General features: G+C 38.9%; 1 protein-coding gene and 1 pseudogene across 3 annotated transcripts; one reads left to right on the top strand and one right to left on the bottom strand.

The window, feature by feature from the left end:
- The first annotated feature begins 459 nt into the window (after window positions 1-459).
- Window positions 460-8,447, top strand: LOC143599131 (homeobox-leucine zipper protein REVOLUTA-like). 2 transcript variants are annotated; one of them, XM_077077165.1, is made up of 19 exons: window positions 460-1,543; window positions 2,408-2,567; window positions 2,652-2,734; window positions 2,832-2,922; window positions 3,594-3,689; window positions 3,780-3,893; window positions 4,150-4,233; window positions 4,315-4,470; window positions 4,554-4,628; window positions 4,706-4,812; window positions 4,917-5,079; window positions 5,621-5,815; window positions 5,914-5,994; window positions 6,078-6,212; window positions 6,300-6,637; window positions 6,726-6,831; window positions 7,465-7,614; window positions 8,146-8,341; window positions 8,383-8,447. In XM_077077165.1, exons 1-18 carry the CDS (start codon window positions 1,299-1,301, stop codon window positions 8,293-8,295), a joined length of 2,529 nt encoding a protein of 842 aa, XP_076933280.1. In that variant the 5' UTR covers window positions 460-1,298; the 3' UTR covers window positions 8,296-8,341; window positions 8,383-8,447. The 2 variants fall into 2 exon arrangements, with proteins under 2 accessions (XP_076933280.1, XP_076933279.1); XM_077077164.1 differs by lacking the exon at window positions 8,383-8,447 and having other exon boundaries at window positions 8,146-8,377.
- A 3,187-nt stretch (window positions 8,448-11,634) lies between these two features.
- Window positions 11,635-14,591, bottom strand: LOC143599129 (auxin response factor 18-like; annotated as a pseudogene). Its single transcript, XR_013147242.1, has 4 exons — window positions 13,288-14,591; window positions 12,514-13,201; window positions 12,359-12,427; window positions 11,635-11,822 (listed from the first exon to the last, which is right to left on the bottom strand). The product of XR_013147242.1 is annotated as an auxin response factor 18-like (transcript).
- Window positions 14,592-22,070: the final 7,479 nt, after the last annotated feature.

Genomic DNA, 22,070 nt, shown 5'->3' with positions numbered 1-22,070 from the left:
CCCCACCAACGGGGACACCCCAGTGAGGTCAACACACGCATGCTTAGCCCCTGCCCAGCCAAACACAAGAACATCCGCAGGACGCAGGGTATATTCCACCCACACATATAACATTTTGCATATAACATTTTAGGAAGAACATGGGTGATTCAATATAAGAAGACCGAGATCTTTGTGAGCTCCGATTCGATAATAAGGGCATTTGGATAGGTGGATAATTCCCGGAACTACAAATAAACTAAAGATGCTTAAGGACTATGTACGGCTGACTAAGCCAGCTGACAGTGGTCTTTTGTCATTGAGTTATCCCGTACGAAGCACTTAAAAACTATCTGGTTGTGGGCCCTTCAATAATAATATAAAAAAAAGTAAATTTAATTAAATTTAATATTGCATAAGCCAAAGGCTGGCTAGAGGCTGCACACCAGCAAGTCAGCAACAGCATATAACTCTTCATATTTTGGATTTCCAACACCATTCTCTCTCTTCTTTTACATCCCAAAACCTGTCTCTATTTTTCATTTCCAATTCCTCCATTTTCACTCATTTTTCTCTCTCTAAAACATTTGCTTAATTTCACCTCTAAAACACACACATCATGTCTAGGGTTTCAACCACCTTTAAAATCATTTTGTATTATCTTCACTAATGCCTCTTTGTTGCCTCTCTTCTTCTTCTTCTTCTTCTTCAACACATCAAGAAGTAGTCTGAGAGAGCTTCAAAATCACTTTTTTTTTTTTGGGAAATTAAGCTAAAAATCATTACTTTTCTTTGTGGGTTTCTTGAATTCAACCTAAAAATCAAATCTTTTTGCTCAAATAGTTTGATCCACCTTCAAAACTATTGATTCTTGTGGTGGGTTTTTATGGGTTTTGGTTAAAATTCAACTTCAAGATCAATGCTTGTCTTTCTGGGTATCTTGAAACCAAGCTAAAAATCAAGTCTTTTTAGCTCAAGATTCATTTTCTTGAAAATTTTCTTTGTGGTTCTGTTTAAATAATTTCATCCACCTTCAAAAATATTTATTTCTGAGGTGGGTTTGGCTAAATTCAGCTTAAAAATCGAATCTTTTAGCTCAAGATTCATTTTCTTGAAAATTTCTTTCTGGGTCTGTTTAATTAATTTGATCCACCTTCAAAAATATTAATTTCTGAGGTGGGTTTTTGTTAAACTAGCTTAAAATTTGAATCTTTTTGCTCAAGATTCATTTTCTTGAAGATTTAGTTTGTGGGTGTGTAAAAAAGATTCAATCAACCTCCAAAAGTATTAATATTTGAGGTGGGTTTTGGTTAAAAAAAATGGCTATGGCAGTTGAACACCAGCAGCAGTACAAAGAGATCAGTGGTAATAACAGTATCACCAAACACCAGTTAGATAATGGTAAATATGTCAGGTACACAACTGAACAAGTTGAAGCTTTGGAAAGAGTTTATGCAGAGTGCCCAAAACCTAGTTCTTTGAGAAGACAACAGTTGATTAGAGAATACCCTATTTTGTCCAACATAGAACCTAAACAAATCAAAGTTTGGTTTCAAAATAGAAGGTATAACTATAACTATAAATATAACTAAACAAGATTCTGGAATTGAGTATTCTTGGTTTATGTTAAATTATGATTTTTTATTTTATTTCCAATTTTGTTGCACCAAGTTTAGATCTTTTAAGTTTTATTAAATATATGTGGTAAGCTGTTTATTAGGGAACTTGAATGTAGGTTAACTGCTTATGTTAAATTATGATTTTTTATTTTATTTCCAATTTTGTTGCACCAAGTTTAGATCTTTTAAGTTTTATTAAATATATGTGGTAAGCTGATTATTAGGGAACTTGAATGTAGGTTAACTGCTTAAAGATTTAAACTTTAATCTTATTGTTTTGTGTTTAGATGTAAAGAAAAATTGGATCTTTAAATTACATTGCATATGTGATAAACTGATTATTATGGAAATGGAATGTAGGTAAAACTGCTTAAAGTTTTAAACTTTAATCTTATTATTTTGTGTTTAGATGTAGGTAGAACCTGGATCTTTAAATTTCATTGCATATGTGATAATTTAGTTAGATTTTTTAGAACAGCGACTTTCTTGTATTTAGGCTACCGCACTTTCCAAATTTGGGAGAGGCCCGATGCCCCACTCTGGCCAGACTAGATTGAACATGTGATTTTAGATTTTTTTTAAAGTTTTTAATCAATAGGGGATAATGGAATGTAGGTAAACTTGCTCAAAGATTTACACTTTAATTTAATTATTTTGTGTTTAGATGTAAAGAAAATTTGGATCTTTAAATTTCATTGCATATGCGATAATTTGGTTAGATTGAACATGCGATTTTACAATTTTTTAGATTAGAATGTATGCAAAATTGTATATTTTGTTAAAATTTAATAATATTATTACGCATTTAGATGTCGAGAGAAGCAAAGGAAAGAGTCTTCTAGGCTTCAAACGGTTAACAAGAAGCTATCTGCCATGAATAAATTATTAATGGAGGAAAACGATCGCCTGCAAAAACAAGTGTCTCAGCTTGTATGTGAAAACGGATATATGCGTCAACAATTGCATACGGTACGTTTATATATAAGTTTCACTATCCAGAAGTTTAATAAACATTGAAGCTAATTTTTTCATAAAAAAATGATTTTTTTTCAGGGTTCGGCAGCTACTGATGCGAGCTGTGAATCTGTGATCACCACTCCACAGCATTCTTTAAGAGATGCTAATAACCCGGCTGGGTAATTCGGTCTTTTCATAAGATAAAGTTTTTTTTTATTTGTAATTGTGTGATCTGATTATTATTATTATTATTATTATTATTTGTGATTTTGGCAGACTCCTCTCGATTGCAGAAGAGACGTTGGCAGAGTTCCTTTCGAAGGCCACGGGAACTGCTGTTGATTGGGTCCAGATGCCTGGGATGAAGGTTTTTATATTTTCTTTTAACTCAATTTTTATTAATTCATAATAATCTTGATTGGTATGTCAAATGCTGGTTATCCAAGTAATTTTATATTATTTATTTTTGTAATTCGTAAATTAGTAAAATATTGATTACACGATCTAATTTGTATTATTATTAACTGATTTGTAATAATCTTGATTACAATGTCTAAATTGGTTATAAAAAGTCTTTCTTGACAAAGTTATAAAAATCTTGATTACATTATATAATTCGTAAGCTTATCGAGTATCGACTGATCTGTTACCAACCTTGTTAAAATGTCTAAGTTGACCATAAAAATAGTTTTTTTAACTAATTCATAACAATCTTGATTACATTATATAATTCGTATTGTTATTAACCGATATGTAACAATCTTGATTAAAATGGCTATATAATGCTATAAAAAACAGTCCATTTTTACTATTTCATAACAATTATGGTAATTTTGTAAACTGTTGATTACATTATCTCACATTTTTTTATCATCTGTAATGATCTTGATAATTTGGTTATAAAAATAGTCTTGTTTTTTGCTTTATTTATAACAATCTTGATTTTTGTTATAAAAGATATTTTGTTAAATAATTCATAACATCTTGAATAAATTGACATTGCTAGTTATCAAAATCAAATTCTTTTTTTTTTTGCAGCCTGGTCCGGATTCGGTTGGGATCTTTGCCATTTCACAGAGTTGCAGTGGAGTGGCAGCTAGAGCCTGCGGTCTCGTAAGTTTAGAGCCCACAGAGGTAACACAATTTCTCTCAATCTTAACAATTCAAAAGGATTAGTTCACATGTGAGTTTCTTTATATTATAACTGATTTCCATGATTTATAGATTGTAGAGATCCTCAAAGATCGCCCTTCTTGGTACCGCGATTGCCGAAACCTTGAGGTTTTTACAATGTTTCCTGCTGGAAATGGTGGGACAATTGAGCTTGTTTATACGCAGGTAAATATAAATTTTATATATTTATTATACGTATTTAATATTATTCGAGTGTAGTTTTATCATCTATATGTAATTTTGTTATTGCATATATGCAATCGTAGATCACAAAACTACAATCATATAATATTAATATTAAATATATAAAATAAATAACTAAAATGATTGGTTATTAGGAGTTCTTACATTTTATAGAGTTCTGAAAGAGAACCAAACCCTGTGTGTGTGTGTAAACTAATGTGCTAATTTTGTATATTAGACTTTTGCTCCAACTACACTCGCTCCCGCACGGGATTTCTGGAACTTAAGATACACTACAAGTTTAGAAAACGGAAGTCTTGTGGTACGTCCAAAATTACCATTTTACCCTTCTCTTTATATATTTCATTATATTTAAATCTGATGAGATTTTCCAATGTCTAAGGTGTGTGAGAGATCCTTATCGGGCTCTGGTGCGGGCCCGAATCCGGCCCCTTCTTCTCAATTTGTAAGAGGGGAAATTTTGCCAAGTGGCTACCTTATTCGGCCTTGTGAAGGTGGTAGGTCCATTGTACACATAGTTGATCACTTAAATCTTGAGGTAAGTAAATTTATTTAATACAATATAATACAATAAACGTAAGTTTTCAGCTTGTTGCTAAAATAGTTTAAATCTTTATATAGGCATGGAGTGTTCCCGAGGTTCTTCGTCCCCTTTATGAATCCTCCAAAGTTGTAGCACAAAAAATGACCATCGCGGTTAGTAAATCAGTTTTTCATGGTAAATGGTTTTTTTATAAATTTTTTGTCTTTATTAATTCGATGTTTGGATTTAGGCGTTGCGGTATATTAGACAAATAGCTCAGGAGTCGAGTGGAGAGGTGGTTTATGGAGTTGGAAGACAACCGGCGGTTTTGAGAACGTTAAGTCAAAGATTAAGCAGGTAAGCTAAAATACAAGTTTGTTTTATTTGTTTATAAGTTGAAACATGTATTTTTTTTAAAGAATTTATGTAATTTTGATTTATACCTTTTGGATTTGTTATAGAGGCTTTAACGATGCCGTGAATGGATTTAGTGACGACGGGTGGTCGTTAATGAATTGTGATGGTGTTGAAGACGTTATCGTTGCAGTGAATTCTACAAAGAATATTATTAACTCTATGAATCTTGGCGGGATTCTTTGTGCTAAAGCTTCTATGCTATTTGAAGTGAGTTTTATTTATTTATTTATTATTATTATTATTATTATTATTTTATCTTGTTTGACTCATTAGTGATGAACATATATATATATATATATATATATATATATAAAGTTAAGAACTCTTAGGAACTCTTAACAACCAAACATTTTTTTAATTTTTTTTATATATTAACATTATTTAAGAGTAGTTTTATCATATTATATATATAAATTTTATTACATATATTAATCACAAGTTTACATATGTGTAAAATCTAAGCACTAACAAATTTACATATATGCAAAAAAAATGTAGATACGCATAAAAACAAAATTTCAAAATTGTAATCGAAAATATAGATATAAAAAACGATAAAATTACACTTAAATAACATTAACGTACAAATTTTTTTTATAAAAAAACGTTAGTTTTCAAGGGTTCCTTCAAGTTCTTAAATAATTTAAGACTCCTGTAATGATATTCATCCTATATATATATATATATAAAATAAATATTTAGTTATGAGGCGCTTCTTGAACGTTATTTTGTTTTATTTATTATTCAGAACGTGCCACCGGCGGTGTTGGTTCGGTTTCTACGCGAGCACCGGTCAGAATGGGCTGACTTCAATGTAGATGCTTATTCTGCTGCTTCAGTTAAAGCCAACCCGTATAATAATACGTATCCAGGAGTGAGGCCCACACGCTTCACTGGAAACCAAATTATCATGCCTCTTGGTCACACAATCGAACACGAAGAGGTATTTGCAAAAAAAAAAGAAGCATATTTTTCGTGTTTATGACTCTATGTGATATAATATGTACTTATATGAGTGTATGTATTTTACTTTTCGTGTAGATGCTTGAAGTTGTAAGAGTTGAAGGTCAACCACTTGGTCACGAGGACCCTTTTATGTCGCGTGACATTCATCTCTTGCAGGTTCGCTTTTCTATACCTTTTTTAATTATCTTTATTACTATTATTATTTAAAATTTGTTTCTGATTATTTTTCAAAATTTTAGTTATGCAACGGAATTGATGAAAATTCCGTCGGAGCGTGTTCCGAACTCATTTTTGCTCCGATTGATGAAATGTTCCCCGATGATGCACCACTCGTACCGTCTGGATTTCGCATAATCCCGTTAGATCCCAAACCAGTTAAGTTCATAGTTTCATTTTCTCTTTGTTTCCTCTTCGTTCGCTCTTTCTTGTTTGATCGTTGACTAACTGTTCTTGTTTACCAGGGCGATGGTAAAAATGCGTTAGTAACTACACATAGAACACTCGACCTAACCTCGAGTCTAGACGTGTCGCCTGCGGTTAACCACAGTTCAACTGACGTGTCAACATGTCAAACCACACGATCGGTTTTAACAATCATGTTCCAGTTTCCTTTTGAGAGTAGTCTAGCCGAAAGTGTAGCTACAATGGCCCGACAATATGTCAGGAGCGTGATCAACTCGGTTCAAAGAGTCGCAATGGCTATATCCCCTTCGGGTTTAAGCCCTAACGTGGGCCCAAAACCGTCTCCCGGCTCGCCTGAAGCACTCACTTTAGCTCAATGGATCTGCCAAAGCTACACGTAAATTTATCATCTTTTTTTTTTAAAATACAAATTCAAGATTTTGAAAACATTTTATTCTGATCTGTGGGTGTTTGTGTTTTTTCAGATATCATTTGGGGGCGGATTTGTTAAGTTCGGGTTCGGTGATCGGGGAGTCGTTATTGAAAGATCTTTGGCAACATCAGGATGCAATTTTATGCTGTTCTTTAAAGGTATAATAAGTTATTGTGCGGTTATTGACTAAAACCGAACCCAAACTTTTGGTTTTATGATTTTTTAAAACCGTTTGGTTTCGGTTTTTGGGTTCGGTTCGGTTTTGGATGCGGTTTTTTCGGTTTTGCTAATCGAGCGGAAAATATTTTGGGGAAAAAAAACACTTGACCCAAGATATTGAAATTGGGCATGATATTTTTTTCTTCTTTAAACTAATGATTAATAGAATATTGAATATTTGAGCTTCAAATATTAAAAGCTAAGAAAAGATACATTTAAAACCAAAAATCAAAATCAAAACTAAAAATACTAATATTATTAGTTATTAACCATATGTAGCAACCAAATATATTTGTTATTAACCATATGTTAAAACTAAACAAATGGTCATCGGTAGATTTTGTTTTAATGGTTACGGTTAAAATATTATGGTTATTTCAATTTTTTGGTTATTCCGGTTCGGTTTTTTTGGTTCTTAACAAAATACACAACCGAACCATCGGTTTCCATTTTGGTTTGGTTTATTCTGTTTTGTGCACACCCATATGTTAAGTGCTTATCTTTTTCCTGAAAAGATGTAAATTTGTCTTTTTTGTGAATTTTTAATAAAATGTGTTTGGTGTGATTTGCAGGCGCAACCGGTTTTCATATTTGCAAATCAAGCCGGTCTTGATATGTTGGAGACAACTCTTATTTCTTTACAAGACATCACATTAGACAAAATGTTTGACGATGCTGGACGAAAGGCGTTAGTTCCTGAATTTGCCAAGATAATGCAACAGGTATATTGCACACGATTTCTATTATAAAATTTTGTAGATTTTTAACAAAAAAATATAGCAAATTTAAGCATATTTTAGTAAAAAGTTCATGTTTTTATGCAACTTTTTGATAAAAAATGATGAGATATGTATCTTTTTATTAACAATTTATATGTTTTTATACATCTTTTTGATCAAAGATGAAACATGCATCTTTTTAGTATAAAGTTCATGTTTTTATGCAACTTTTTGATCACAAATGATGCAAATGCATCTTTTTTTAGTAAAACATTCATGTTTTTATGCATCTTTTTTTATCCAAGATGATGAAATATGCATCTTTTTAGTGTTAGTAAAAGGTTCATGTTTTTACACCTTTTTGATCAAAGATGATGAAACATGCATCTTTTTAGTAAAAAGTTCATGTTTTTAAGCATATTTTCTAATAAAAAATGATGAAACATGCCATCTTTTTAGTAAAAGCTGATGTTTTTATGCATCTTTTTAATCAAAGAAGTTGAATATGCATATTTTTGTATGTGGGGTTTACAGGGGTATGCTCATATACCTGGTGGAATTTGTATGTCGACGATGGGCCGTCACGTAACGTATGAACAAGCGATCGCGTGGAAGGTTTTAGCAGCAGATGAAAGTAGTGTCCATTGTCTTGCCTTTTCTTTTGTGAATTGGTCATTTCTGTAATGTTTATGTTTTTTTTACCATTGGTAAAAGAACCAGTTGGATAGAAGTGTAAGAAGCATTGGTTCTATATGTTGTTGGTTGTATTAGAGAAATTAGAACTTTGATTGAAGAGTGTTTTGGAATCTATGGAAATGATAGATCATAGATGGTGCTTGGTTTGAGTTAAGAGCATTTACTCTTTCATAGTAGGTTCTCTTTATTTATCAGATCTCCAAATTTACGAAAAATCTAAGTAGTCGGAAAAATGATTGCTTTCGTAATCTCTCAAATGGAGAATAATTATAGAAAATCGTATTCGTTTCGTATACATTTTTTCTATAACTTTCGTGTATCATGAATAGAAAATGAGAAAGAGAAAAAGACAATAACGAAAAGAATACAAACTGTTATTTAATTAAATAGAGATAGATATTGAGAAATAAAAAAAGAATAAAAATTATTATTTAATAGAGCATGGATAGATATAGAGGTGCACAAACCGGGTATTTTTAGGTATCGGAATCGGTTCCGGATATTGTAAATAAAAGTTAAAAACGGGTCGGGAAGGAACCGCTCCCGAGTATAGTCGGGTGTTTGGTCGAGTTATAATAGGGTTTTCAACTTTTTTTTTCGGGTTTTGGGTAAGTATAGTGTACCATGTCTCATAAGAGTTCCAAGTGCTTTAATAAATTGGTTCATATAGTCAATGTTTATTAGTATGATAAGTCTATTTTGCTGTCTAATTTCTATGTTTATTAGATTCTTGATATTTATAGCTATTAAACACAAAAGAAACATAAGCAAATAGTTGGTTAAACCTATATCCATGATTTGTTGTCTTAAAAGGACATTGTATATATATTAAAAATCACATTTTTACATTACACACTTGCAACAACTATTTATGAAATCTTCACATTATAGCCACACGTGTCAATGTTTTCCTACATACACAACCAACTCTTGTCCATAACAGATTCATATCATCTTTCTCACCTTGACATCACAAACACTTTTTCACTCCCACATCACGATCAGAACTACCAAGAGCTATCTGGCCTCCAACACGGCTTGCCCATTTAGCAAAAAAACCAACTTGGTTCATATTTTTCAGCCCAAGTTCATCAACTTATTTCTTTAACTTGTTATATAGATTATATATTTTCTCAAAACAACTATTTAGTTTTTAAGCATTGTCCATTAACTAACTAACTACAAAGCGGTCGACACGTTTTTGTTTCAAGTCTATTAGATCAAAATTCATTCAAAATCTGGATTTGTACGCTTATTAGTAGGGATGCTCAATATACTAATCGGACTCAAATGCTCTAATATTTAACCGAACTAAACTTTCGAATTGGGTTTTCTGACCATACCCAATTTCGAAATCTAATCCAATTTTCAAATCCAACAACCCATATAAACCGAAACAATCCGCTGAACCCCTACTTATTGGTCAACAAAAGTCAAATATGCAAGTCAACCAGGTATACAAATATACAATGCTGCAAGAAAAGCACACTGTTGGAAGCCTCGGATATGAGACACGTGTCACCAATAATATCATACGGTTGAGATACAGTTATAGCTGCATTCAAACTCAACTCATTTTGGAAAGATTCATTGCTTCAATTTACAAAATTAATTTTTTTTCATGAAAATTCTTACTAGCAAAACTTACTGATGCGGACCGCAGCATTGAAGAAGCTGAGCTCACAATGGCAGATTCAGGACCAAAGATTTCACTTTTATACCCCATTGCTTAACTATCATTACTCCTTTCAACTAACATACTTCAACCAACTTGCAACAGTTCCCTATACCGACACATATCACTTGCTCTTATTATTAAAACGTGGCGAATTCTGTTCGACAAAAAACTTTTCCAAAAACCGAACATTAGCCTTCTAGATGTCGAAAAAGTTTACTTTCGAAACTATGTCACGTTAGTTAATTCAACCTCACTAAGACTGTGTGTAGTGGACTGACTAGTGGTTGATGTTAGTGGTTAAAAAGTGGGTTCAACGTCACCAGGGCCGTCTTTGAGGCATGGCAGGGTAGTCGACGGCCACAGGCCCGACACCCCGCTAGGCCCGAAATTTTTTTTTTCAAAAAAAAATTATATGTATTTTTATCAAAAACATGTGTATAATCTGTTTCAACACAATTACATAACCACTAGCTTGGTCTAATGGTAAAGGGGTATGACATCTAACCAAAAGGTTGTGGGTACTAGTCTTATTTAAAACAATTTTAAGCTTATTTTTATACAAAAGTTTTTTACACAACTTAAATCATAATCAAATAAGCTCATTTATAATTAAATTGTTTAAACCCAATAAAATGTTTCTTTTACTTAAGGTCCAAAAAAAAGTTCGCCTTTGGCCAAAAAAAATTTTCGTCTTTTCGGAGCCGGCACTGAACGTCACTGGCATGTAGGCAGTAGGTTCTCACTAACGAACTCATTAAAACACGTCAAATAAAGTAAAAACGAAATAAAAAAGGGTGTGTCGTATAATTGTTTGACTAACTTTAATGGTGTGCAAGGTTGTGATTGCCCGATGTGGAAATGAGGTAGCGCCCACTACACATAGTCTAAGTGGCCAGTTACACTTTTTGGGTCAATTTTCAACATCTTGTAGTAGGGGTATGCGTGGTACGGTTCGGTGCGGTTTTTGGCTAAAACCAAAACTTCGGTTGTTGGAGTTTTTGAAACCGTTCGGTTTCGTTTTTTTTTGTTTCGGTTTTCAGGTTTCCGTTTTGGTTTCGGTTCGTTTTCGATTTTTTCATTTGAGCTTGAAAATTTTAGGCCGAAAAAAAAGTTGGCAAAAGTTTTGATATAAATAATTTTGTTAATTGTAAAATATAGACTATTATACATTTAATCAAAAATACTGGAGTTACATATTTATTAAATTCTTAAAAATTACTTAATATAAAATATTAAAAAAACAAAAATTTAGGGATTCGATTCGGTTTTTTCGGTTTTTTTTAAATGCAAAACCAAAACCGAACCGTTAGTGCGGTTTTTACAAAAACACAAACCAAACCGTCGGTTTTTATTTCGGTTCGGTTTTTTTTGTTTGGATTATTCAGTTTTTTCGGTTTCGGATCGGTTTTTTTGGTTTCTTGAACACCCCTATCTTGTAGGCCTAAAATAGTACCTTTCTCACTATTTGGGTTCTATCTAACAATCCAACTATTGATTAATGTAACAACCAACTACTCAAACATCAACTACTACCAGATGAGAACCGACATCAAAATCGCTTTCTTCCAAGTCAATTTGGTAGCTTGACTTGATACTAGTCAACGAAAACAGAAGTTGCAAGTCACAACAGTCTAGTGATTGTTAAAGAGTGCATGCATAATGCGTCTAAGCTAAGTCTAGTCATAGACAAAACGAAAACACAACACCATATTCATATGGTTCAAACACCACAAAAAAGCCCATTACTACCTTAACTACTACTACCTTAACTCCATCTTCCTAAGCAAATATACTTGCATGTCCTGTCTGCTTCGAGATGCGCCCTCCAACCAATTTCCTAAAAAAACAAAACAACGCGCATCAACCGATATGTTAGAACAACTAGAAAGGTGCCTGTGCAATGCAACAGGGAACACAGAAATGGATAATCTCGTAACATGTAACCTTCTTTTTAATTAAATAGAAAACTATAGCAATACCATACTTAGTTAGCTAAAGAAAATAAAATGCTCATTTTTATTGTGTAACTTTTTTTTACAAAATATTAATGTATGAAAAATTTATAACCGTTTTAAGATATCGTGTGAGGGCAAACCGTAAAAGTGTAAGTTATCTTTATATAACTAGAAGTTGTAAAGTTTAGGGGGCAAATGTGTAACTTATAATTAATTACGGGGATGAAGTAGGACAAAAGACAAATTTGCCCTCCTTACCCTTGCATTAGGTATTGTACGGTTGTACCATGGGCTCTAAATCTTGTAATTTACTTTGATTTTGTAGCGTCTTAATTTGCCCATAAAAATGTATTATATAGTTAAGTATAAATATAATTTTTTTATTAATTATAAAACATAAATGATAAATGCCAATTACCTTCCATGATCACCACCACACACATCCATTAGAATAGTCAACCTTTTTGCTTTCAACACAAACTCACTGCATATAGAAAAAAACAATATAAAACTTTAGACGCACCTACGAATGACACGGAAAACATATCAGATGAAATAATAAGAAAATAACTGAAAGGTTCATCACCGATTCGTTTGACAACATCTTCTGCATCACTATAAATCACACACGATAAATCGTTGAACCGTTCAATTCCAAACCAGCTTCCTAGAGTTTTAACAAGTTCTTCATAAGACCTAATAACAGAAAGATCAAGAGTCCGACCCACATCCTCGGATTCCAAGAATACTTCACAATGTTGACCCGGAACCGCCTCTTGTTGACCAAAATGTTGTGAGCTTGCTGATCAATGTGTATTGGTTGACCAAACAGTAGAAAAATAGGTGTTTTCACTTTGTTTTCATTTTTATCTAACTTGTAGCTAGAATTACCAACGGTCAGCAAGCATAATATGTCGTCATTATTGCCATTAATGGCATCATGACTGTTAGGCGAATCAAAGTGTTTAGGAAAAAGGTTTAACTGAAATTTGTGGGTTAGGTTAAGATCCGAAAACGGGACCTGAAACCGAGCATGCCTGGCTCCCTGTATGCCTGTGGTGGCTGTTTGAGGGTTGACCGAAAAAGGTTGTGGAAGGGTAAAACCGTCTTTTGGTAAATCTGGTGATCGAGGTAATCTTAGCTTCTTTCTGTGTGGAGAAAAGGGTGAGAGGTGAATTAGTGGCATGTTTGATATTAATTCAACTAACCACGGGCTTACACGTTTCACATTTTGCAGTAAATCCGGTTCATCCCAATCAACCTACATCATATTATATGAATATATGTATTAGTCTTATCATATTCTTACAAAATGAAAATGTTTAAGAAGTTAATATTACTTATTACCTGCAACATACGCCATGGAGAATTAGGCCAAAAGAACGGGTCAACAATTTGAACAGAAGACACAGTTCCCATAAACCAACTTATACGCGATGAATCTTCGGTCTCAAAAGCCATTTTGAACCTCATTCCAACACACCATTGAACACACAACACAGCATTTAAAGAAGACGCTTTCACAACAAACTCTGGTGTGCTTGCACGCGGATAATAACTAACCTCAAACGTTTGACCACTTGCAGCAAGTGAAGTAGCTTCAATAACATCTTCAGGCCTCACTTTAACGTTTCTACCAGTTTTAATCATATTATTCCCAGTTTCACGAAAGAAGGAAGAACTCCAGCCTGATGTGGTATTGGGCCCACCAGGCCCACCAATTCCTGCTCGTTTAGCGCGTCTGATCCCAACACAAAGTTCACCATTTTCGGCTCGCATGAACACAATCAAATCACCAGCAAGGAGCTTCTTTAAGTTCACAAAAGTACTCCAACCAGTGGTTAACAGATGCCTTCTTGGTGTACCTCTATATATGTCTAAACTTCCAAATTTCACCATGAACATCTTTAGCTACTATTGTTTGAACCGGTGGATCGATCGAATAATCCAATTTAGGAAAAATCGTCTCTGCACAGTACCGAGGGACAGAGAAACCACCGCCATTGTTTGCATCAGATTGTGTCAATGTTTTTGAAAAAGACGACGGTTTATCAGGAGCTTCAGAGACGGTATGAGTGTCCATTATGGTTCTTTCATCATCAAAACTGTCAAAGTTGGCATTGTTTCCAAGTGGACTCAACATAATTTTAGCATAAACTTCATCAGTTTCTAAATCTGCCATGAATTTGACATCAATCACCCTGCAAAGGATGAATGGTGGAACCCGAGGTATCCCACTAAAATCTACATTTGTGAGGATGTGTTCAGCATTTGTGGGAAATAGAAGACCTTAGAATTCGGTAAACACATCTGAGTCATACCACCCGCACACGCATGCCATAAACGAGAGTCTACACTGTTCTCTACCTCTTTCATACTCGTTGCTCGTTTTCTAGATCTTTAACTTTTGTACGTTATGTATGATATTTCACTTCTAAATCCTGTTTGCAAGTAAAATATTAATACAATTAAAGCAGATTCAAAAAGTTTCTACAAATATAACGAATGATATGCAAAACTAGGGTTGTAAACGAACTGAAAATTAGATGAACTGTTCGGCGGGAAGTTTGTTTATGTTCGTTCGTTTAATATATCAATGAACATGAACAAGGAATTTCACTCGATTAACTAAATGAACGAACATAAACAGAGACCATTAAATGAACAAGAAATTTCGTTTGCTTAACTGAAGAAACACCAGTCGAACCCCGACCGATTACTGGTAACCTAGGGGTTGGAGAGCTGTTTCCCACGAGGGGTTAGACCCTTGGAAGATGGTTCTTCTGATTACCTGCAAAACAGACACCGTGAGCTCGTCACTGAGAAGGGGGGGGTTCCTCCTTGTGACCACCCTCCGGCGTGAGAATCAGACTAGATTGCTCTTTAAATATAAAAGTATATTAAGAGATTGCTAGAGCAGATATCAGGTATATATGATGATAATATGATGAGATGAGATGGTCATACCATTTGGGGTATTTATAGCCGAAGGTAGGTTTCCAAGGGGTTTAGCCGGCCCAACACGCTACCAACTGTAACCTATGCACGTGCCCTGCCTGTGAGTGGTGGATAGGTAGCGGCTGACACAGAGCAGGCGTGTCGTGCACTCTTCCTCTTCTGCCAACAACAGGCTAGGCACGTGGTATGGCAGGAGTTGGTGGGTAGGCGGCGGCTATTGGTCACAGTGCTGTGGCGTGCTGTCTGCCATGCTGCTGTCAGTGAGCTGTCGCATTCTTGGTCAGATCTTTTGTCTGTACCTCGTCAGGTATCACACAAAAGATCCTCCATCATACGGACTGGCTCATTTAGGCGGGAGTTTTCCCCCTCCCGCCTTTGCTCATTCCTTCAGGTGACACTGGGGAGAGTTAAGTGCCTAGTGCGTGTAGCCATGCTGCGCGGGTGGCCTTCACTCATGGCTTGTATCCGAGGCTGCGGGAACAGGCGGAGTCCTTCACCATGGGAGGCATTTCCTGCGGGACCAGCTTGCATACTGCGCGTAAGGACGTCACTTCTCTGAGCATGGCTGGTCCTGCGGATCCAGTTGGTCTCTGCGCAGACGTCCCTGTTTAAGGTGAGTCTTGCGGGTCCAACTGGGCTCTGCTGGGACCTACCTCTTCAAGTCCCCCCAGTCCAATGTTCTTCTCATGCGTGTTTAATAAAGTGAGGTGAACTTTTGGACTTAAAAGGGGTTTTGAAAAGGGTTTTGTAAGGTTTTCCATGGGAAGTCCTTGTCACTTGCAGAAATGCCCGAGTTTCCTGCTTGGTCTTTGGGTATGATGCGGGTAGGTCTGTAACCTCCTCGCAAGTCAGGAGCATTGAGTCCCAGTTGTGGATTCTCCATGAGGTTTTGGTAGTTTTGAACATAGTGATCAATTATGTTAAAACCACCAATTCCATCCTGGAGCTTTAAACAACGTAGTTCTCGACGTTCCCGCTATGCGGGGATGTTATTTCCTTTTCCGCAAGCATTGCCCAGAAGATCCTTCTTGGTTTCAATTCCCAGCGGAGCGCTAGGTATGTGAAGGGTTTTGCCTTAACACTGTACCTGCGCTCGTCTTACGGTTACTTTACTTCCAAGGTATTCCTGGCGTCAATTCCCTGCGGGTGCTAGGTATGTGAAGGGTTTTGCCTTTACACTGTACCCGCACCTGTCTTATAGTTACTTGGTTGCCGAGGTACTTGGCTTCAATTCCCTGCGGGTGCTAGGTATGTGAAGGGTTTTGCCTTAACACTGTACCCGCATCCGTCTTATGGTTACTTGTTCGCCAAGGTTTTCTTGGCTTCAATTCCCTGCGGGTGCTAGGTATGTGAAGGGTTTTGCCTTTACACTGTACCCGCATCCGTCTTATGGTTACTTGTTCGCCAAGGTAAGGGGGTATTTTCCCGCTTCTTTTTAAATTTTGAATTTTGAAATTCGAAAGGTTGGTGGAAAGATAGGAACAGTCCAAACCTCTGAAACGTCGCGCGACGGTTTCTTCTGACTGTCAGGACGTGCAGGAAGTTATGGTGACGTGACATTATATGGTCATTCCAGACGCTTTTTCAGGCGCGTGGGCGCGATTTTTCGGGCGCGTGGCCGCGAAATTACTGACACACGTCCTGTCAACAGCTGTTGCCAGTCTGCTTTTTGCCACGTGTCATAGTTTCATTGCACCTTTGATTTCTCTCTCTTCCGTATTAAATTCATCACATTAATTGCGATTGCTATATAAAGGGGGAGAAGGTTATTTGTAATTCACACTTTCCACTTTCATCTCTTCTTCTCCAGTAATTTCCGGCGAATTTCTCTTTTTCAGTAAAGCATTGCTCTGAAATCTCTTCTTTCTTCCACCATGTCTTCTCACGATGCTGATGATCAGAAGACTGCTGGCGAATGCCAGTGTTATCTTCTGTTATCGTCAGGAAGTTCATGCTCGAGTCTCTCGAGCCTGAGTTTCCTGAGCCCCGCCATACTGTGTACGATGCCCCTAGTGGCAAGATCGGGGTTTATGCTGCATTCTTTGTCTACGGGAACCTTAGGTTTCCGTTGACAAAGTTTGTGTACCGTGTCCTAGAGAGGCACGGTGTGCACCTGACAGAGGTGCACCCCATGGCCATTGCCAAGGTCCGGCACTTTGAGTGGGTGTGCCGGATACTGGGCCTTGAGCCCCTTGTTGACCGCCTGATGACCTTCTATACTTGGAGGTGCATCCAAGGGTGGTACACTCTTACAACCCGTATCAAGGGTTTAAAGATTTGTACCACCGAGCGGAGTCTTCGCTCATGGAGAAGAGAGTTCTTCTTTATATCCGCTCGAGCCATCCCCATTGCCATGAAGTTCAAGAATGGCCAGCCGCTTCCGAACCTTCCCGCCATCAACTACGAGGAGGCGGAATGGTTCGCGAAGATATCCCGGGTCCAGTCCCCGGTTTTCCGTTTTCCGGAGTCGGCGATGGTGATGCTGGGGATGAGCCGGGTGTGGAAGGCGGCGAATGCGGATAAGGTTCCGATCGTCCTTGAATATGGTTCGAACTCTACCCCTTATGGTATGTCTTGTTTCTTTTTGCTGACTTCGATTTTTTCTAACTTTCTTGTTGATTTCAGAGGGGAACGATCTTCAGTCGCTCCTGAACCCGCGGGAGGAAGATGGTCCCGCGCGGATGGGTACTCGTGCTCTGGACGAGAACGAGTTGCCCATCTTAGAGCAGACCGCGGGTCGGTTCGTGGAGGTTTACCCGCCAGGCCAAGAGATCCTGAGCCACCGACGGCCAGGTAAGCCTATCTTCTACCCTGAACCTCTCAATGCTGTGCCTGCTGCTGGAGTTGACATTTCTTCTTCTGAGGAATCCGCAGAAGGTCCTCCACTGGTGCGGAAGAAAAAGGCTGCCGTCGGGAAAGGCAAGGAGAAGGTGGCCTCTACGGCCGACCCGGTAGTCCTATCTGACTCGGAGTCAGATAGTGCAGAGGTGGCGGGGGAGCCCGGTGGTGAGGAGACCACCGCTCCGGAGGCTGTAGCGACGACGACGGTTACCGGTGTCAAGAGGCCGGCTCCATCGGGTTCGCCCCCGCTCGTCCGTACGTTCAAGCTCAAGAAACCCCGTAAGTGCCCCCATAATTCTTGTCTAGATTTGTTGTTTCAAATAAATTTTTCGAACACTTTTGCTTGTGCAGGTGTGGATGTTGACGCATTCCAGGGTGGAGTTGGAGCAAGTATTCCTCCGCCAATGAGGGAAGGCTCGGTCAGCCTTCCCGAGGCGTCGACCCAGGCGTCTGCGCCTGCTTCCGTTGGTTCCAGCCTTCCTAAGGCTGTTCCAGCTGAGAAGGTGTCTCCGCCGGCCGTGAGTGCAATTTTTACAGCATCTTTCACGGAGCCGGCGGTTACTGTTGCTGAGGAGGCGACGCCAACAATGGCTACCACAGCGGCTGCCACTATACCTGCGCCACCGGCAGCGACGGCCGGACCATCAGGTACGCGCCGGGCTTCCCGCCGATCTATGCCACCTTCCCGTCTGCCTGACCTGTTGGATGGATTTCCTTTAGGTTCAGGTGATGGGTTTGGCGGCTATCGGCCTGTTATTGACCCTACAGGTACGTAGGGTTCTTTTTCCTTTGTATATTTTTGTCATCTTTTCCTAACTGCCTTTGTTTCTTTTGCAGTGTCGGATTCCAATGAAGTGTATGTTCCAAGATGGAACATACGCCGAGGAACAACCCTTCGCACCCCTGTGGAGTGCGTGGATTGGGCTCGCCACGCTGCTCCTCATGGTGCGTTGGGGGAAGCCATGGCTAGCTACCAGGAGGGTAGGCTAACCAATGAGCTTCGGGTTCTCCAGGCCCGGACGCAGCCCCGCGTCGAGCTGCTTTGTCGTGAAAACGACAAGTTAAAAGCAGCTCGCGCCAAAGATGTATCTGAAGCGCGGGCTCTTCGGGAGGAGAACCGGCAGTTGGCCGCTGCCGCAGCCGAGAAGGAGAAGGCATTCAAGGCTCTCGAGGTTGAAGTCCAGGCGCGACTCGAGGCCCGCTCCAAGGCTGCCCAAGCTGTGAATGAACAGCTTCGGCTGGCCAAGGAGACTGCGCGAAGCTCAACTGAGAGGGCTGCCAAGGCTGAAGCTGTTGCTGAGCCGCTTCGCGAAGAGAATGAGCAGCTTAAATGCAAATTAAAGGCTCTTCAGCATGCTCATGACGCCTTGGCAATGGAAGATGCCAAGAAGCTGCAGGAGATCCTTGACCAGAGGGGGGTGCTTGACCGCACTGAAAGGAAACTCAAAAGCGTCGAAGAGGCTGCCGCCAAGGAAGTTCAACTTGCCAACCTTGATAAGAGCGGAGCCGAACGTGCTTACAAAGAAAGTCAAGCTACCCTCCAATGGCTGCTTCGAGAAGCGTTGCCTCAGGTATCTTTAACTTTTTCTTTACGCTTTCTGCTCGTAATTAGAAAATGTTCTAACTTGTATTCTCTTGTAGGTTGTGCGTCGGGTCCTTTCGGAGACCTCTTATGACGATGCGATGAGCACAGCCCTCAACGCTTCTCATGAGGATGGGGAGAAGACTGGCTTCCTGCTTGGTCTAGGGTTTGCTGAGAGAGGCTTTCCGCCCTCCAACTTCCCTTTATTCAATGTTAATACTGAAGCTGCTTATGACCAAGCTGTGAACCAGTACGCTGCCTTCCCGCATCCAGTGGTGGAGAAGGTGAACGAAGCTGCTGCTGCTGATGATGGGCTAAACATCCTTAAGGCTTTCCTTGGGCAGCCGCGCTCTGACGGTGCTGGTCCAAGCGGAGGTGGCCCTGAAGCCTGATCCTGAAGATCCCTTCCCACTGCTAGGATAGACTTAGCTTTGTATAGATTTCTTTTAGGCGGGTAGTTACCCGGCCACTGTTGTAATATATCATTGAAATATACGATTGTTATTCCTTTCATTGGATTCTTTGCTTTATAAACTTATGACTTGCATACTTAGTTTAAAATAGCAATTTTCCAAGTGTTTAGAATAAGAACCTTCGAACGTGGTTGATAGTGGGTTAAAGTTTCGCTTCCTCCTTCGTGATTGTGCGGGTAGAACCGTCACTTGCACTTGGTAGGATGGCTAAACTTTAACTTTTATCTAACCTGCGTGTAGGTTTTTCTTACTTTTTGAGGATAAGTTAACCTTTGAACGTGGTTGATAATAGGTGTGAAGTTTTGCTTCCTCTTTCGTGATAGCGCGGGTAGAACCGTCACTTGCACTTGGTAGGATGGCAAAACTTTTACCCATACCTGACCTGCGTGTAGGTTTTTCTTACCTTTTTAAGAATTTTGTTTTGAACCGTTCGACGCGCGGCTGTCGATATGTTAGTGTTCATCTTCCTTTCATGATTCGTGCGGATAGACCGGCACTTTCATTTAATGGAATAATTGAACTCCTTCAACTGACCTGCGTGAAGGTTTGCCACGTTATTGGGTTCGTGCGGGTAAGACCGCCTTCCCATGCAACGACTTCACGTAATGTGAATGCCGTCACCAGTGTTGGATAGTTTTAACCGTTCGACGCGCGGTTGTTGATAGGTTAGTGTTCATCTTCCTTTCATGATTCGTGCGGATAGACCGGCACTTTCATTTAATGGAATAATTGAACTCCTTCAACTGACCTGCGTGAAGGTTTGCCTGTTGAGGATAAGTTAACCTTTGAACGTGGCTGATAATAGGTGTGAAGTTTTGCTTCCTCTTTCGTGATTGTGCGGGTAGACCCGTCACTTGCACTTAGTAGGATGGCTAAACTTTAACTATATCTGACCTGCGTATAGGTTTACATTTTCCTCTTAAGAACTTTGAACTGTCCCACGCGCGGTTGTTGATAGGTTGGTGCAGTTCCCTCGAATGATTCATGCGGATAGGCCATCACTTTCATATGGTAACTTTTTTCTCCTTCAACTGACCTGCGTGAAGGTTTATCATGCTTTTTGGGTTCGTGCGGGTAGGACCGCCTTCCCATGCAATGACGTTTTTTGTAATTATGCGGTGAAAACCGGCATATTAGTGTGTACAAAAGTATAAATGTAAATCATCAGCTTCGACGTTTGAAAGAGAATCATTTCCATTAGAAGTGGCTCTTGGCCTTTTCTGTACAAATTGGAATTGATTACATGCAAACTGTGTAATTGAACTCCCTTCCATGTTGGGACAGGAGTGCCATCGAGCCGACACGCACCTGTTTCGGGATCTCGTTCTTTATGCAGCATGTAGTCTCCATATTGAAGCTGATTTTTTATTCATGTTTACCCCAGCCATGGTTCCACACGCACCTGCCTGCTTAGCTTTTATTTCGCCACGAGGTGTGCGAGCGTCCCATCTCTGACGAATGTTTCGACCATGTCTTTTACGTCTATGCATTCTTCAGTGTTGTGGCCTTTTGTTCTGTGATAGTCACAGTACTTGCTCCGATCAGCATCGTGACGATGTCGGATTACTGGAGGCTTTGGCCATGGGAGCTCTTCAGTAGCAAATATGTCAGTGACGCTTTTGGTAAGTGGCGTCCATCTGGAGTTCCGGTGCAGCTTTACATTATCCCTTTCACCCAATCGATGCTGTAAGCCGGATGAGGTGTCAAAGTTTACCCTTGACTGCCAAATGCCTTGCTTCCGTTTTTTGTTCAATCGGGCGGTGAGGATGTTGTCCTCTCTCGTCCTCTGGGTGTACAGGTTTGTGCTCTGCGGAAGGTCTCTACCCAGTTGCTTCTCCGTTTCCGCATAGCGTTTAGCTGCTGTCATGATGCCATCCCATGTGGATGGCATTCCATCTTTACCCGTTAGGGTGCGGATAAGCTCTGGGTCCTGCGCGCCCTGGATGAAGGCTGCGCGAACAAGATCCTCGCTGATATTGCCCAAACTTAACTTCTTTGAGTTGAAGCGAGTGATGAAGTTTGGTAGAGATTCATCTTCTTCCCGTATGCATTTGAGGATTGTCCATTGCTCCTCGGTATACTTTCGCTGCTGGCTGAAGTGTTGGCTAAACTTCTGCTGGAAGTCTGCCCAGTCGTAAATGTGGTTAACCGGTAAACGATCAAACCAAACCCTAGCAGCCCCCACCAGCGTCATTTGAAACATGTAACACCACGTGGGTTCCGTCCAGTTGCTGACGGTTGCCCCTGCTATGAACCTGTTCAAATGGTCGTCTGGG

This window comes from Bidens hawaiensis, unplaced genomic scaffold (genome assembly GCF_021521415.1).
Source record: "Bidens hawaiensis isolate Kalapana, Puna unplaced genomic scaffold, B.hawaiensis_p1.1 tig00051526_1, whole genome shotgun sequence".
NCBI classification, from domain to species: Eukaryota; Viridiplantae; Streptophyta; class Magnoliopsida; order Asterales; family Asteraceae; genus Bidens; species Bidens hawaiensis.
Note: the sequence above shows the minus strand (reverse complement) of the source record. Positions and strands in the feature narration are given on the sequence as shown.